Raw genomic sequence first — 13,414 nt, 5'->3', positions numbered from 1 at the left:
GTCCAAAACAAGGACATTAAGCAGAAGTTGAAAATACCTGCTCATAAACAAAGATTAGTATCTGTTTAATATCTTTATCGATGATCTGGACGAAGGGATCGAGTGCACTCTCAGTAAGTTTGCAGATGACACCAAGTTGTGCGGGAGTGTTGATCTGCTTGAGGGGAGGAAGGCTCTGCAAAGGGACCTGGACAGGCTGGATCGATGGGCCCAGGCCAATTGTATGAGGTTCAACAAGGCCAAGTGCCAGGTCCTGCACTTGGGTCACAACAACCCCATGCAATGCTACAGGCTTGGGGCAGAGTGGCTGGAAAGTTGCCCAGAGGAAAGGGACCTGGGGGTGTTGGTCGAGAGCTGGCTGAATATGAGCCAGCAGTGTGCCCAGGTGGCCCAGAAAGCCAATGGCTTCCTGGCTTGTATCAGAAACAGTGTGGCCAGCAGGACTAGGGAAGTGATCATGCCCCTGTACTTGGCACTGGTGAGGCCGCACCTCGAATCCTGTGTTCAGTTTTGGGCCCCTCACTACAAGAGAGACACTGAGGTGCTGGAGCGTGTCCAGAGAAGGGCAACGAAGCTGGTGAAGGGTCTGGAGCAGAAGTCTTATGAGGAGCGGCTGAGGGAAGTGGTGGTGTTTAGCCTGGAGAAAAGGAAGCTGAGGGGAGACCTTATCGCTCTCTACAGCTACCTGAAAGGAGGTTGTAGCGAGGTGGGTGTTGGTCTCTTCCCCCAAGTAACAGGCGATAGGACGAGAGGAAATGGCCTCAAGTTGCTCCAGGGGAGGTTTAGACTGGATATTAGGAAAAATTTCTTCACTGAAAGGGTTGTCAAGCATTGGAACAGGCTGCCCAGGGAAGTGGTAGAGTCCCCATCCCTGGAGGTATTTAAAAGCTGTGTAGATGTGGTGCTTAGGGACATGGTTTAGTGGTGGACTTGGCAGTGCTAGGTTAACGGTTGGACTCGATGATCTTAAAGGTCTTTTCCAACCTAAACAATTCTATGATTCTATGAAAGATCAAGTGCTGGTCTTAAGTCTTAATTCTTTGCTTTCTTCATTTGCGCTAAGCCTTCCTTTCCTCTCTGAAAAAGCAAAGGACCAATGGAAGAGGAACAGTTCAGAAAGCTATGGGGGTCCAGTGGTACTGCATAGCTCTAGTCCCCACACTGAAGGCTTTGAAGGCGATTAAAAAAAATGGTGATATGTCCTGGAGTGTCTTGTCTTAAGCAGAACCACTGGCCACTCTCCTCGAAAGTGCAGAACTAAAGGAGGAAGAACGGACCAGCACCTGTTCCTTCCTCTCCCAAGGCTGCAGAGGGTTTCATTTCCATGGATAACCATTGAAAAAAGCCTGACTACTCAGGTTTACCATCAAGGGGAACTTCATTCGCAATTTCATCATTGATTTTGGGAGAGATCTTCCCCTCAAAGTATTTTTGTAAAAGTGGTAGGGATATAAAAATTGGAAGTTAAAAATAATCCTCTATCTGTTTGCTTTTTCAGTGTGTCAAGACTTATTTTTGTGCAACACCTAGGGGGTGTTCTAGCAGTGGCGAACATCAGGGGCGGTGGTGAATATGGAGAGAACTGGCACAAAGGTAAATAAGTCCAAGTAGAGGAACAAAACTGCAGGCTTAGCAATGAAAATGACAACATTTGCTCTTCACTCCCTCTTCCATACTTATATCTTCTTTTGCCTTTTACTTATTCTGTAGAAAGTAAATTTTTTCCTTACTCATATGTTAGATCTGTATGTTGTCCAGTGTTATCTGATGGTTTTTGTTAGATTGTTCTAATTTTTGCAACCTACTTAAAAATAGTTTTGCACAAACACAGTATTTTCCAAGAAAATTATGCTTTTTTTTTTTTTAAGCAAGATCAAGTTCCCTAGACTTAAGGATTTGAAAAAGCAGCTATTTATTCTGAAATTATTTTCCAAAAAATGTCCGTCTATACTGCAAGAGACCTGGCTTGCTTTCACACACCTTTTTCATTATTTGCAGGTGCACATGGCCCCACAATTCTAGAACCCCAAGACAACAGCACTGACTCTTGAGACTGTTTTGATATCACACACAAAAATAAACCATTTGCAGAACCTTACAGAAGGTGTGAACTTTCAAGTTCAGAATGTATCTCTTCCAGATTGTTTTTGCACAATTTATGAATAGACCCGTTTTTTATATTTAGTGAATGTGACTGAAGTTCACATGAAAACAATCTGCTCCACAAGTTCAGTGACATGTCATCCCCTCCACACTCTCTTAGGGGGTCCAACTTCTTGTAGGCAGGCATTTGACCTTTTGGGGTTTTTTAAGCTGACGCTTATGCTGCAGGTAAACAAAGTCACTCTCTACAAAACCCTGTCAATCTCTTTTCCCCTTTTCTTAATACTTTTGATGTATTTCTCTCCATGTTTTTCCCATCCAACCCTTGTCTTAATCCTTTGATTGTCTTTGTTCACTTGCCTTGCTGTTGACAATTTTCTGCATCTCTTCACCAGAGGAAAAAGCTGGGAAAAGTCCTACTCATCTCTGTAATGTACCCATCGTTATTTAATGGTGACGCCTTATTCATATCCCAGCAATCTGATGGATAAATAGCTGGAGGTGTTGTCAGCAAGGCAAATGCACTGAGACAGTGGTGTTTATGATGCAGCAATTTGCCATGGGAATAATTCATAATAACTTTTTATCAAACAAAACAGTATTCCCAGATCACTACATCTTGGTTTTACTATTTCATCTGCAGTAACTTTTTGTCTGGGTCATTTCCTCACAATTGAGTTAAATATGTAAGTTTCATAAATAGAAGCTATATATGCTTGCAGATACAGGATATTATTGCTAAAGATGATGTATCCTTCATTAATTTTAATTTGCCGATTGGTTTGTAATAGGTTTTAATAAAATTTATCTTAATATGATAATGCTTCTTTGGTCCACCTATTTCCTGTTTAATTTTGACCCAGGTCTTTTACTGCAGTTGCATAATAAGATATGTATCTGTTCTTTGTTAATTCCAGAAGCAATTACAGAAGTCTGTTTACTTAGGTTTAATTGTATAAATAGGATTCTGACCTTACACCAGACCAGAACTTTGAGCAAAGAGTAAGATTTATTTCTCCTTTATTGCCACACATTTGAAGACTTTTTCGTTTTCCAGTATGTCTCTCTTCAATGGTCTTAATGTGAGAATGATGTGTATTTGTTAAAAAATAAAAAATTAAAAATTTACTGGTCCCAGTTCTACAAGATCTGTATGACTAAATGTCAGAGTTATCTTACCAAAATTTTGCAACATAGAAATGAAGCATCCAGTGTAAACTGGGTGTCTACAATCACTGGATGAACAATGGAGATAGAGACACCTCCAGATTATAGGTCATCTCACTTATTTTAGGGTAGAATTAATTGTCCTGGAGGTTCCTGGACCATAGTGGGAACCTTAGGCAATTAGCTTAGAATAAACATCCAGCTTTTAAACAAAGTAGAAGGAACTAGAGTTCCACTTCTGCATCCACTGAGCCTCTCTCACCTGGCTGGACCACAGCCTTTGCTACAGGAATATGAGGATTTTCTTCCTACTTCCCATTTCTTACTAGCATTTAATTGCCTGAGAAAGAACATACCAGGTCTTAAGGTAGGATAACCTTTGAGGAGAAGCCAGTTTTAGTCTCTTCGCAAACAAGCATCTAAAGCAGGAAGATTATGAAATTTGGTCAACTGTGACTTCTCTAGGTTGATATTCTTCTGCTCAAATAGTTGAATGATTGTAGGGCAAAACCATCCTTTTCCTTCCCTAACCCACCTTGCAAATTTTTTTTGTTTTGAGAACTGGAAGTCTTACCAATGATGTCATCTGGACCTACATTTTCACTCATGATTTATTCCTCATACATCTGATCACGTTTGGAATTTTGTTCAACAGGATGGCAGCATCTTAAGCATTTCCATATTGCTAGTTAATTAGTAAAATTTCAAACCAAGATGCAACTCCAAAGTCTCTTTTTGACCATAGCTATATGTCATTTGATTTGAAAACAACTAATAGAAAAAAAAATAAATTACCAGCCGCATAGTCTATGTCCAGGAAATCAGAAGTGTTTATTTTATATAGCTTATTTTATAAGTTGAAGCTTTATTGCCTTAAGAAACTGTCACTGAGTTTAATGCTGTTAAAGTCCCATTAGATCAAACCTCAAGTGGATTGTATGCGGTCATTTTGTATATATTTTGCCATGCAAAGCTTTTAGCTTTAATTTTACTGGTTAGGAACATTACCTGGCACTCACTCCACAGTATAGGTATGTATTATTCAGAGTTTTCTGAAAGCATTAGAGTTATCGACAGAACCATCTTATACCCTCTCTGTGTTGAAAGAATCTTTCATTTTTGCTGTCCTTCTGAGCTGCATCAATTATTAAAATGTTCATGAAACTGGAATTGTTCCCAGGTATTTTTGCACACGTGTTTTTCTGAAGAGTCGGTATCGAATGGATTTTATGGCATCAACTGATTTGTTTTATTTGTGTGCTAGGTGGTATCTTGGCCAACAAACAAAATTGCTTTGATGACTTTCAGTGTGCTGCCAAATACCTCATCAAGGAAGGCTACACATCCCCAAAGAAGTTGACTATTAATGGAGGCTCAAATGGGGGCCTCTTAGTTGGTAAGAACTGCTTGTATATTTCCTGGGTTTGGTGCTTATCAAAGTAACCAGACAAAAAATTGTGAGATCATCTTTTCAAAAGTTGCCAGAGTGTCAATGCATTCATATATACTAGGTGTTAAGTATATACAATTGTACTTCATTTGCTGTTTGCATAGGACATTGGGATTCTGCAGTCTCTAGCAAAGGCTGACTGTTAATAGCTGTACTTACAATTACTGTCTTGTGTGGTAGAGCTAACCCTGTGGTAGAATCACACAGTAAGTAAGAAAGCTTTAAATAACATTTGGGTTTTGATTTTTCTTTCTTAAGGCTAACCATTACAAAATAATTACTGAATAACCAGAAATCTGTTATGTAGCATCGAGAAACTTTGTGTGGTCTGTAGTGTAAGCCAGAATCCCACGTCCTACAATCCTTCATCAGAGTTTCTCGTTCACTCTTTCTGTAGTCATGCATTTCTGTTCTTAGAGGGCAAATGAAAACATGACAGTTCTGCATTTGAAGCCTCTGTACAGGGGCACGTAACAATTTGACTCTGCTTTCATTGTGTAGTTAAAACATGACCACAAATAAAATAATGAATGTCTCTGGTAAGAAATGTAAAATACAAGTACAGCTACTTGAAAAAGTCATGAGCTTTTGAGGGACTGTGTAAATGTAGCACTTTGTTACAAATGCATCTTGCTCGCATATAATTCACTGCTGTGTTCTTAAATTCAAGGAAATTAATAGCCTTCTCTTAAACAGAAAAGCTTGTCACAAAAATGTCTCATAGTCTAAGCAGTATTTAAAGAGCTACAAAATTTATTTCTCATTAAATCCCTGTATCTGAAAGTAGTAGAAGAAAAAGGGTTTTGTTCAATTTTGAAAGGAGAAGGAAACACGAATAATATTGGGGTTTGTTTGTATTTTTTTTTAAACAGCATGAAAGGCATGTGACAGTATGACAGAGTTGACCTACTCATGTGAGAAGAAAAAAAAAAGGCATTTCAAGTTCATAAACCACTGATTTATAGAAAATGAGCAGATTTACTAGGCCCACTCTTTGCTTGCTCTTCTTTTTATACTCCTCCCTATTTATCTGCTGCTGAATACTGGCTCTATTGATTTTATTTTTCAGTGAACTAGCATCCAGCATAAGAAACAGGATTTGGAGTTTTACAGATCTTTGGTCTAAGCCATCTTGGCTATTCCTGCATTCTTATTTTTAAAAAGCAATTGTTTTAAAGATACGTAACAAGTACATGTAAAGTTGTATTTTTGCTTTCTGCTTATATGCTTCTTGGTTACAGGTGGCAGGAGGTATTTGTGCATTGTAAATAAGAGCACCAATAGAAATGGATGAATATGGTAAAGGATTAAAGGGTTTGCACACCATTAGGAGTGCAAGCATTGCACAAGTCAATTTTACATGAGCGTAAATATATATTTGGAAATGCAGTTAAACTTTCAACATGTTAACATAGCTTCTGAAAATACTATTTTATGGTTACATGGACTTCAGTTCCAGTCAGGATGAGAGTCATCCTACCCACCTTTAGTCATCAAAAAACCTGCGTTTCTGGCTCAACAAGTCAGCTGGGCTCCTTGTTTCGGTAAGGGGAAGCAAGTGACATCTGCAGAGTGTACGTCATTCCAGTAGGAGATAGGTGTTAGGAATCTCCCTGCTCTCTCAGGACCTCCCTGGTCTGAAAAATCTGTTGTTAGAAACTTTCCCTTGCACTTGCAGGTGGATTACAATCCAGCTGGATTTCCATGCTCTCAATGAGCCAGACACGGATTTTCCTTGACTGGGTAGAATTAGGTGAATTTAGGAAATTCTTGTAAGTGCTTTTTCATCAAAGCAGAACTAAATTTTGCAATAGTTGTTTATGCAACACCAGAGAGCATAACTCATACTTTAGGTGCAAGGACCCACTGCCGAATTTTCTCAGTTCTCATTTATTGAAGAAAAAACTGACAAGGAAGAGTATTGTCACTCTTCCAAAATACTGTTTCCTTCTAGCCTGACTAACAGGAGGTGTCTCCGAGGAGTGCAGAGCCCTGAGCTCTTGCCTCATTCAACTGCAAAACAAGGCTTCCTTGTCCTGCAGTGTGATCCCAAAGCTGCGAAGGGCAGCGCAGCTGTGAGCTGAAAACCTCCTTCCTGCAAATGCAGTGTTTAACCCCTCGTGTTTGCTTAGACAAACAGTTCTGAGGTTTTAAGTCTTACTTTTGTACTGAATTTTAAAGCTCAAAGTATGTGTAGAGGTAAAATTCATTAATAAATTGTTGTTCCAGGTTACAGTTTAGTAACGCATATAATTAATTATTATGGCTAATTAAAGGGGTGCAGTGGGAATGGATGAGTGTCTCCATAAGTGATTTCTTACTGAAGTAACTGTTTAGGGAACTAGGAGCAGCAATTTTTTATAAAATCCTGAGCAACACACAGTTCAAGAGACACTCTGCAATAAAGAGTACTAAAATTAAATGTTATGATAATTGTTTTGGCTTTTTTTCCTACCAGAATATGATTTATGTTTATAAAAGGAAATAACATGAAGGGGAGGGATCTGATCAGAAGCTTCAGTTAAAAGGGTAAAGAGCTTTTACGTGGCAGCAGTTTAAGGCACTATATGTACATTATGAAAATGGCTCAGAAAGGACCCAGAAAGAGTTAGCATAGTTACATGTCAGAGATGACCAGAAGTAAAAAAATCGCATCCTTTGGAAAACAGAAATCATGTTCAAATGAAGAAAATAGGGTAGAGCGTAAACTCTGGGGGACTGACGGACCACAGGAGACTGATGAGCAAATTGCTTTCAGTATAAAGATTAGCAATGAAAGCTTTCTATGCACATCAGACGCAGGAAGCTGGCCAGAGAATCTGTGGGACTTAGAGGTTAGTGAGGTGTAAAAGGAGCACTAAAGAAAGATAATGGCAGAGCAGAACAACGAAATGGTCTGTTTGTATTGGTGTGGCCTGCTGAGGAGCGTGGGGAGTTCCCTGCACCAGCGTCTCTCTTCATGGGGAATACTCTGAGGAGCTGACTCAAGCTGAAGCATCAGCGGAGGAGGTTTTGGAATAAATCAATCAAATGAAACGTAGTTTGTTGCCAGGACCAGATGGTGCACACGCAAGATCCTAAGTGAACGCCGATACGAAATTGCAGGCTACTAAGCCTGAATATCTGAGGAACAGAAGGGGGCATGTGTAATGCCAGTTTTTAAATGGTTCATGGTGATCCACAAGCTGCAGATGAGTAAATCTGACTTCTCTAATCAAACTAATTGAAACGAATAAATAATAGCTGACATGTAACATCAGCCTGCAAGATTCTTACTTATATCTTGCAAATCTATTAGAGCTATTTGAAGGAGTCAGGCAGCGTATGGTGCTTGTAACAGTGATCTAGGAGAGGAGTTGTTCTTGGATTTTCAAAAGCTTTTGACAAGGTCCCTCGCATAAGTCTATGCAAGAAAGTTCTTGCTAAGCTGGAAGCCAGGTCGTGTCATAGCAATATATCCTGGTTAGCAGGAGGCAAATAATGGGAATAAATGATCCATTTTCACAAATGGACAAAAATGAGGAGAAAAAAGAATTTGGGAAGGAGTATACCTATGTGTGGATGCATAGTGATTAGCTCTGAATTAAGAAAAGGATTCTGGGATCCGTTGTACTAGTAATGTGAAAATCTCAGTGCTCTTATTTCTTAGAATTCAAAAAAAGCAGGGGAATTTGTAAAATCACCAGGCAACAGATTTAAATCAAGCAACAGAAATTGGATTTGAAGAACTTATTGCTGCAGGATATGATGAACACTAGATGAATAAACATTAAGGAAATATATGTGTTTACAGAGGATATGCGTTGTGATGGGTATTTAACAGGATGGCTGGAGATAACTGCAACTCGGGGAAAACCTAAACAACTAGTTCAAAAGCTGATAATGTACAGGAAATCTCTCCCAGTATTTGCTTAATGCCTTTTCCCAGAGCATCTGCCAGTTGCCACTCTTATAAATTGAGCACTGAGCTAGATGGGCCCACTGTGCAGGTGGGCCCATTTGTAAATAAAATTTACAAATTTTATTTTTAAAATATATGAGGCAAGCATTATTCTTAAAGAAATTGTCCCTTCTGGTAGTAGGAAGATGGAAGTAATAAAAAAAAGAAAATACAACAGTAATTTGCTTTATTAAAATTTGCTTTATTCCTCTGATCTTGTAGTAGTCTGCTTTTATCAAAACTTTTCATATGGGATTACATAGTGATTATGGAAGAAAACTTTTATCAGCTTTTGCTGATCAAGCTTTCAGCTTTTGCTCCTTTATGCCCTTTTCTTTGTTGATAATAATATTAAAAGTTTAGACAGTGAATGGTTTAGGAAACTTCAGTAGTCCAAAAGCTCACATACTGTAAAAGTCCATTTCTCCTTTAAACCCAGTTTGCTAGTTTGGAAGGCAGTTTTCAAAGAACAGCATGTTTTGTGCCTGAAGAACAGGGAAATAGCTCTTAAGCTCTTTTGAACATACCAGCTTTGGGAGTTATAATTTTTATCCATTTGTGTATTTGCTTTCAGTTTTGCTTAAAAGTCTGTTTGACTTCATATTTGCTTGCAGTCTTCTCCCAGTGCAATTGGGTTTATATCAGATATTTTATACTGAAGTTTTTTGGCTCCAGGTATTAGATGGTAATCTGTGTTTCTTCTCACATTGTTTTAACTTAAGTTTTACTTTTTTTTTTTTTTTTTAAAGAAACTGAGTTTATAATAGACAGCTTTTTGGAAGTTGGTCTTTCATGAACTTGGCAGTGGACCTTTCAATGCTTAGCTTAATTCTTTAAGATATGAATACTAATGGAGTTGTTTTCCTGTCGAAGCTGCCTGTGCTAATCAGCGCCCCGACCTATTTGGTTGTGCTATTGCCCAAGTGGGAGTGATGGACATGCTCAAGTTCCACAAGTACACCATTGGCCATGCTTGGACCACTGACTACGGTTGCTCTGACTGTAAAGAGCAGTTTGAATGGCTGTGCAAGTAAGTGCCTTTAAATATTTCTGTGGTTGTTAAAATGCATAGTCTGCTCAAGAGTTTCAGGTTGTCGTGATCAATATCTATTCTAAGAATTATTTCATCCTTTCCCATGCTGGATTTGGGGAGTTCAGCATTTCCTTAGAAGTCAGTTTTGCATGAAAGACTATCTTCAAAGCCCTGTTGAGTCAACTGGTCATGTTTTGAAAGACCTTGTTCTACTAGCAGCTTTAACAACTCGTAAGGTTTTCTTTCTGAATAATGACTTCTTCAGGCTGTCACAACAGAATATTCTCAAGTGAACCACTACATAAATTGTATTTTTTATGATGGGGGAGAGACAATCACCATTGTGAATTATATTATACAATATAGATGGGATTTATTTGTAGGAATTGAATGGCAGTAGACCATAACAGGATATTAATTCATTTCTTAACTCCTTGCCCAGAGGTCTGGAAAGATTAAAGAGACAAGAGAGACAGCTGTGTGAGAACAGAAATTATCTGCACATTGGATATGGCTAATAATGAGTGTGTTAGAATAAGTGCCATCATTTTAAAATATTTTCCTGGAACCTCGTCTTCTGTTACTGCATTTGTATGCCTTTAATAATGAAGATTGACATTCCAGGAGAATGCTTCAGACACACTAAACAATTTGGCTGGTCTGAAATTTAACAGAGTATTTATATATTAAAAAGTGCATGTGCTACAAGTACACTGAGATCTAGCTTGGTCTAAAGCATTTATTAAAAAAAAAAAATCAACGTCAAATCGAAATACTAGATGATCAGTTGGGCCCATTGTAATTAGATTGTTTCAAAACCTCCAGTTGTCTAATTTAAGCTTTCAGTGGTAAACATGTTTTTTTAAATACAGTGCACAAAACAATTAACAAATTTCATAATTCATCTTTTATCAATAGATAACTTAGATCTTAGGTAATAGATAAAAGATTAACTGTTATAAAAATGATCCAAATAATCTTCATGATTTTGGACACTGAAACCTGCTTGCACATCTGTGAATTCAGATATTCTGAAGAGGTAAAGTAGAAGCAAAGTTTTAAATTCATTCTGTGATTAGGAGAAATGCATCTGTAGGAAGGAGTCACTCCATACCTACTTACACACATGCTTACTCACAAAGTCTCAATGCATAATTTTAGAAACATCTTATATGGCAATACCTGAAATACTTCTTTGCCTCCTTTTCAACAGCTGGCAATTGCTAATCAAATGTAGGAAGACATATATGTAATGTTGCTTAGATATTGCCTTTACAGATATCCAAAAAATACATAAGGCAAATAGAGTGGCATGTAGTGACTATCATTTAACTTCTTTTCAAAACAAATCATAGTCTGCAAATTCACTTAAATTGTTCCTTAGATGAAAATGAGGAAGCCAGCAATCTGTTAGGTTAGACATTTAAATATTGTCACATGTTCTTAAAAATAATTTGGACTTACTTAATGGGTACTCCTCCAAGTGGGAAATTAATACAAAAATAAAGCAAGATTTCCTTCTGTATTTCCTGCCATGAAATGGGGGGGGGGAATAGTATCCTACTCTTGATTTAAGGAATGTTACATTCTTCCTAGGTGTAGCTTTGTCTAAATGAAGTATGAAATGGTTAGATGGTATTCTTTGTGACTTACTATTACTTTAATTTCTAATGCTAGAGAGTGCTTTGTGTTGAGATATGTAGATACACCTTTTATGTTACGTTACAGTAGCTAAAAGATGTAAATTCTCCTGCAAAAAAGGCAAATGTTAAAAGATTATTAATTGCTCAAAACATAGGAATCAAGGTCATCTGTCAAAAGCAGGAAAACTTACAGCTCTCCTTTCAGTTTCCTGCGTGGCGTTCCCTCAGAGGACGTGCATGTTCAAAGGTGGCCTAAATATTGGAGGGAGCAAATTTAATAACTGTACAGCACTTGTGGCTTACCATCAGAGACTGTTTCCAAATTTGCATGGGAAGAAGCCATGGGAAAAAAGTCTCGATTTCCCTGTTTCCCAGCAGGGTGGATCCTGCTATGGACTTGACAGCTTTTGCTGCAGTTTCCCTGTTGCCCATTCTGGATATTTTTGGCATTTCTGTGAGATGCATGCATAACCCTCTCTGAAATTAAAGAAATTTACTTGCTTCACATTTGAGAGCCAGAGATCTGTGGCCACTACCTCATATCAGTTGCCAGTAGTGCAGTTCTGATGTATGCAACTGAGAACTGTAGTATTCTGAGTGCTATCAAATGCCACTGTGATGATTTCAGTATGAGAGGACCATCTTGTTGGGCCTTGAGGAAGAAATATGTAAACATTTGTGTGCTCTTCTCAGGTACTCTCCGCTTCACAATGTCAAACTACCAGAAGAAGATGGCATCCAGTATCCCTCTACGCTGCTTCTCACAGCAGACCACGATGATCGTGTGGTCCCTCTACATTCACTGAAGTTTATCGCTACTCTGCAATATGTTGTGGGCCAGAGCCGTAAACAAACCAATCCACTTCTCATCCATGTTGACACCAAGGCTGGGCACGGAGCAGGAAAGCCAACTGCTAAAGTTATAGAAGAAGTGTCAGATATGTTTGCTTTTATAGCACGATGCCTAAATCTTGATTGGATTGAATAGGCAAAATGCTTATTACTGTCTCCTTTAGAAAACAAGGGCTTTAACATCATTTAAGACCAACCAGACTACTAGTTGGTGTAGTACTTACATTTAAGAACTGCAGTTTAATATTTTATTGATCCAACCTACTATGGAGTTTTGATCTTCTGTGCTTCCCTCTATTTTGGCATTTCTTTGAATTTCTTTTCTACTGTGTTCCAAAGTACATTTTGAAAAGCATGTTCAAATAAATAGCTGAGCTACTGTCGGTGCTGTTGTGAACATTTAGGTTCCAGAGTTAGTGCTAGTTGAGCTTACTTCCTGTAAACAATTGTAATGTATTTTGCACCTATAAACGTATCCAGATCGTCTGTAATTAAATGTAAGTACTGTCCACATACAAGAACTCTGAGCATACTTTATTTACAGAGTAACTTATTTAAGAATGTAAATTGAAGGTGTTCAGTGATAACCCTGAAATACTGAAGAGACAGTAATCTGGGTAATTAAGTCAAAAATTATTAAAAAGCTTATATTACATGCTGTTCATAAGTGTGTTACAGTCTATAATAATGACGTTGCTGAATTGTTCTTTCTTTCCAAAAAGACTTCAAAATATCACCAGTTTTCTCTTCTGTCATTTATTTCCACACAAAAGAGAAAATCGGAGGCCGGAAAACTTGAAGAATTCTTAGATTCTCACTGTAATCTCAGTCAAGCTATACAGATACTCTTCAACAACCCGTCTGCTGTTAGCTCTTTAACTATTTCTGAAGAGTAGACCAGACACTGGGTTAAAAAAAAAACCAAACCAAACCCACAGCTTTGTCCAGATTGTTCAAGTTCAGTTTTTCCTGATGCCTTTGACAGAATGTTCTCTAACAAGCCAAAATCTGAACATATGTATATAACCTAGTTCTGGCTGCAGAACAACAAGAGCTCATCGTCAGACTCCCTAATGATTTGACACAGGCACAGTAGTTGAACTGCCATTTCATATCTTTCCCATCTAGGCTGTAGAGCTATAAAGTAGATGTGAGTATTTGCCTACAGGCTGTCTAAACTCTGATGCACTGCAGCAGTTAGGGTTTGGTTTCACAGAGCAAAAAAG

The 13,414-nt window shown here is 38.2% G+C and overlaps 1 protein-coding gene across 1 annotated transcript in view; it reads left to right on the top strand.

Annotated features, from left to right (window-relative positions):
- PREP (prolyl endopeptidase) overlaps positions 1-12,843 on the top strand; it is a 110,783-nt gene extending 97,940 nt beyond the window's left edge. The window contains exons 12-15 of the mRNA XM_075498468.1: positions 1,499-1,593; positions 4,535-4,666; positions 9,534-9,690; positions 12,030-12,843. Of these exons, the coding sequence (XP_075354583.1) occupies positions 1,499-1,593; positions 4,535-4,666; positions 9,534-9,690; positions 12,030-12,324 (679 nt within the window). The 3' untranslated portion in view covers positions 12,325-12,843. The remainder of the gene's footprint in view (positions 1-1,498; positions 1,594-4,534; positions 4,667-9,533; positions 9,691-12,029) is intronic.
- The last annotated feature ends 571 nt before the right edge of the window (positions 12,844-13,414 follow it).

The sequence above is a fragment of the Mycteria americana genome, chromosome 3, assembly GCF_035582795.1.
Source record: "Mycteria americana isolate JAX WOST 10 ecotype Jacksonville Zoo and Gardens chromosome 3, USCA_MyAme_1.0, whole genome shotgun sequence".
NCBI lineage: Eukaryota > Metazoa > Chordata > Aves > Ciconiiformes > Ciconiidae > Mycteria > Mycteria americana.
Note: the sequence above shows the minus strand (reverse complement) of the source record. Positions and strands in the feature narration are given on the sequence as shown.